Source organism: Lolium rigidum, chromosome 5, assembly GCF_022539505.1.
Source record: "Lolium rigidum isolate FL_2022 chromosome 5, APGP_CSIRO_Lrig_0.1, whole genome shotgun sequence".
In the NCBI taxonomy this organism is placed as follows: Eukaryota; Viridiplantae; Streptophyta; class Magnoliopsida; order Poales; family Poaceae; genus Lolium; species Lolium rigidum.
Window position 1 is genome coordinate 198,898,185 of NC_061512.1, and position 2,556 is coordinate 198,900,740.

General features: G+C 46.7%; 1 protein-coding gene across 1 annotated transcript; it reads right to left on the reverse strand.

The window, feature by feature from the left end:
* Nucleotides 1–236: 236 nt before the first annotated feature.
* Nucleotides 237–1,938, reverse strand: LOC124658047. The gene has a single exon (XM_047196494.1). It carries the CDS (start codon nt 1,655–1,657, stop codon nt 311–313), a length of 1,347 nt encoding a protein of 448 aa, XP_047052450.1. The 5' UTR covers nt 1,658–1,938; the 3' UTR covers nt 237–310.
* Nucleotides 1,939–2,556: the final 618 nt, after the last annotated feature.

Sequence of the window (2,556 nt, forward strand, 5' to 3'; positions counted from 1 at the left end):
AGTTAACTTCTCGGGGCCAACCATTGTGACGCCATCGTTTTTTTTATTTTTAGACATGAGCAAACCAACTAACACAGTATACTGAGTACAAATTTTAGATCTACTCGGTCTACACTTTGAGATTGCAAGCCAGAACTAATACTGTGACCATTAAGTTGATGACAGGCACTAGAAGGTCAATGCCCAACACTAGCTGCAGCGATTCACTGCTATACAACTTGATAGGGCATGCAACATTAAGTGTATATATTAGGATGCTACATAACTAAACAATGAATCTTGATTCTTGAGGTACATATATATGGTACTCCTATATTCCCCTGCTTCCGATCCCCTGCTTCACAGTGTGAGTATTAACTTCATTTCCACATGGAGCTTTTGTGGACGATGAGGGGATCAAACCAATCTTTTCAGCAATACGCAACTTCTTTTTCGCATAATCATAATATGTCTTGGGTTGCCTTTCATGTCTTGTAACATAGTCCATGATCAACTGATGGGCTTCTTCAGCCGCCTTTTCACCAATGTGATCCAAGAAGGGTTTATACAGCTCTTTCAACGGATGTAAATTTGGCTCAAACTCAGCCTGGATTGCAAAAATGGAAGAGTGCTTGCCATTGGTGTAGAGACGCTTCAACGCATCCTTGAAGCTCAGCTTTTCCCCAGTAAGCAGCTTGCACATCTCAAATAGGTAATCAGCATAGGGCACAGACCAAATATAATTAACCTGCAAGCTGCGCCTAAATTCAATGCAGCCTGATCTAATTAAAGTCTTGTAAACATTGGGATGTACTGCTGCAATCTTCAGTGTATGATAATAGAACAGCCTCTCAATTCTTGACTCACAGGTCGTCCTTGTTATGTACCATCCAATCAACTGAGTTGTACTTAACAATGTTTCCCAGAACTTGACATATTCCTGATCACTCTCAAGCGTACTACAAGTCCTGCGGTAATATTCCCACTTTTCATACTCACCAGTATTCCGAAGCACGAGTCGCTGGTAGTCCTGAAAGTCAGCATATTGGCAGTATACATCATCGAAGTACCATTCAAAACTGCGCTCATAATCCAAATAGTACTCATTGGCATCGAGATCGTCATTAGGGAATAGCCCTGACAGTGTTTCATCGTCCATATCCTGGTATTTGTCCTCATAAGCTCTGATGCGACACAGCGCAAGACGTCGATTCAGCATTGTTAGCTGCTGCTCGTCAAGGAAAAGAAAAGACTCGTCATCAATAGCACCTCCGTAGTAGACAAAGGGGTTGTCCTTCAACTGCCGGAGACAACCATCGATCTCCTTCTCTAGCTTATCATCATCCCAGTGAAGTCCGTCGATTTCCCATTGCCCTTCTTTCAAGAAAGGAAACCATACTGTGGCTTGGACCAATCTATTCTTTGAATAGCCCTGAACTACCTGCTTTCTAGAATCAGCAGAGGCTTTCCCCTTTCCGGCATGAGCAGAGGTTTTTCCCTTTCCGGCACCAGCAGTAGCAGAGGCTTTTCCCTTTCCGGCACCAGCAGAGGTTTTCCCCTTTCCAGCACAAGCAGAGGCTTTTCCCTTTCCGGCACAAGCAGAGGCTTCAAGATCAGGGTCAGCAGCAGCAGCGACCTCAACGGCGGCGCGAGCTATACCAGAGCCGGCAATCTCCATCTGCGATCCAAGACACCGCAGGTTCCCTTTCAATCTAGACAGAGTCTCCAAACCCTAACCTATCCTTATCCTGCGGGCACGATTCGATCCGAAATCTAGAGGATAATTGGGACTTGTTTGGCTAAGAAATCTAGATCGATTTGGCGGAGATGCAGAGCCGGCAGACTAGTTGTGATCAAATCAGAGTTTTGTGGACCTTTGTTCCGGGGTAGGAACGGAAGAGGAGGCGGCGTCGGCAGGCTTTCGGAGGTGGACGATGGGGGCGACGGCTCCTCGGAATATATATAATTGTGATCAGATCAGAGTTGCCGGGGGGAGGAACGGAAGAGGAGGCGGAGGCGGAGGCGGAGGCGGAGGCGGCGGCGGCGGCGTCGGCGTCGGTAGGATTTGGGTGGTGCCGTGATGCCGTGGAGGATAATTGTGACGCCATCGTTGTAGCTTTACTGATTTGATGGACATATGTTCTATATTGTTCTCCAGATAGGAAGGTTGTGCCTCCCACACCATACCAGGTGAAGGTCGATGAGGACGACATAGACAACAACCTCCCCACGCCCTGCTAGGCTAAAGAAGAGGACCCCGCGATCCGGTGTGCTCTCCATGGAAACCATCGTCATTGACCTCCCCACGCGCAGGCAAAACAAAAAGCCGATGTTGGCTAGCGAATTAGTCGGAGTTTCCAGCGTATGATTCCTCCATGTAGGTATTCTGGTAGTGGATCCGTGTCCAGCAAGCTCGAATCAGCCATGTTGGTGCCTCCATGTTTGACGCTGGAAAACTTTTTTTTGAAAACTTTTGATGTTGCAAAAAGGGTTTCTACAACATTACAAACATCTCACCGTTTTGTTGTGTACCCATGAGTTAAATGTTACAATGATTTTTGGCATGTGGTACAAAGG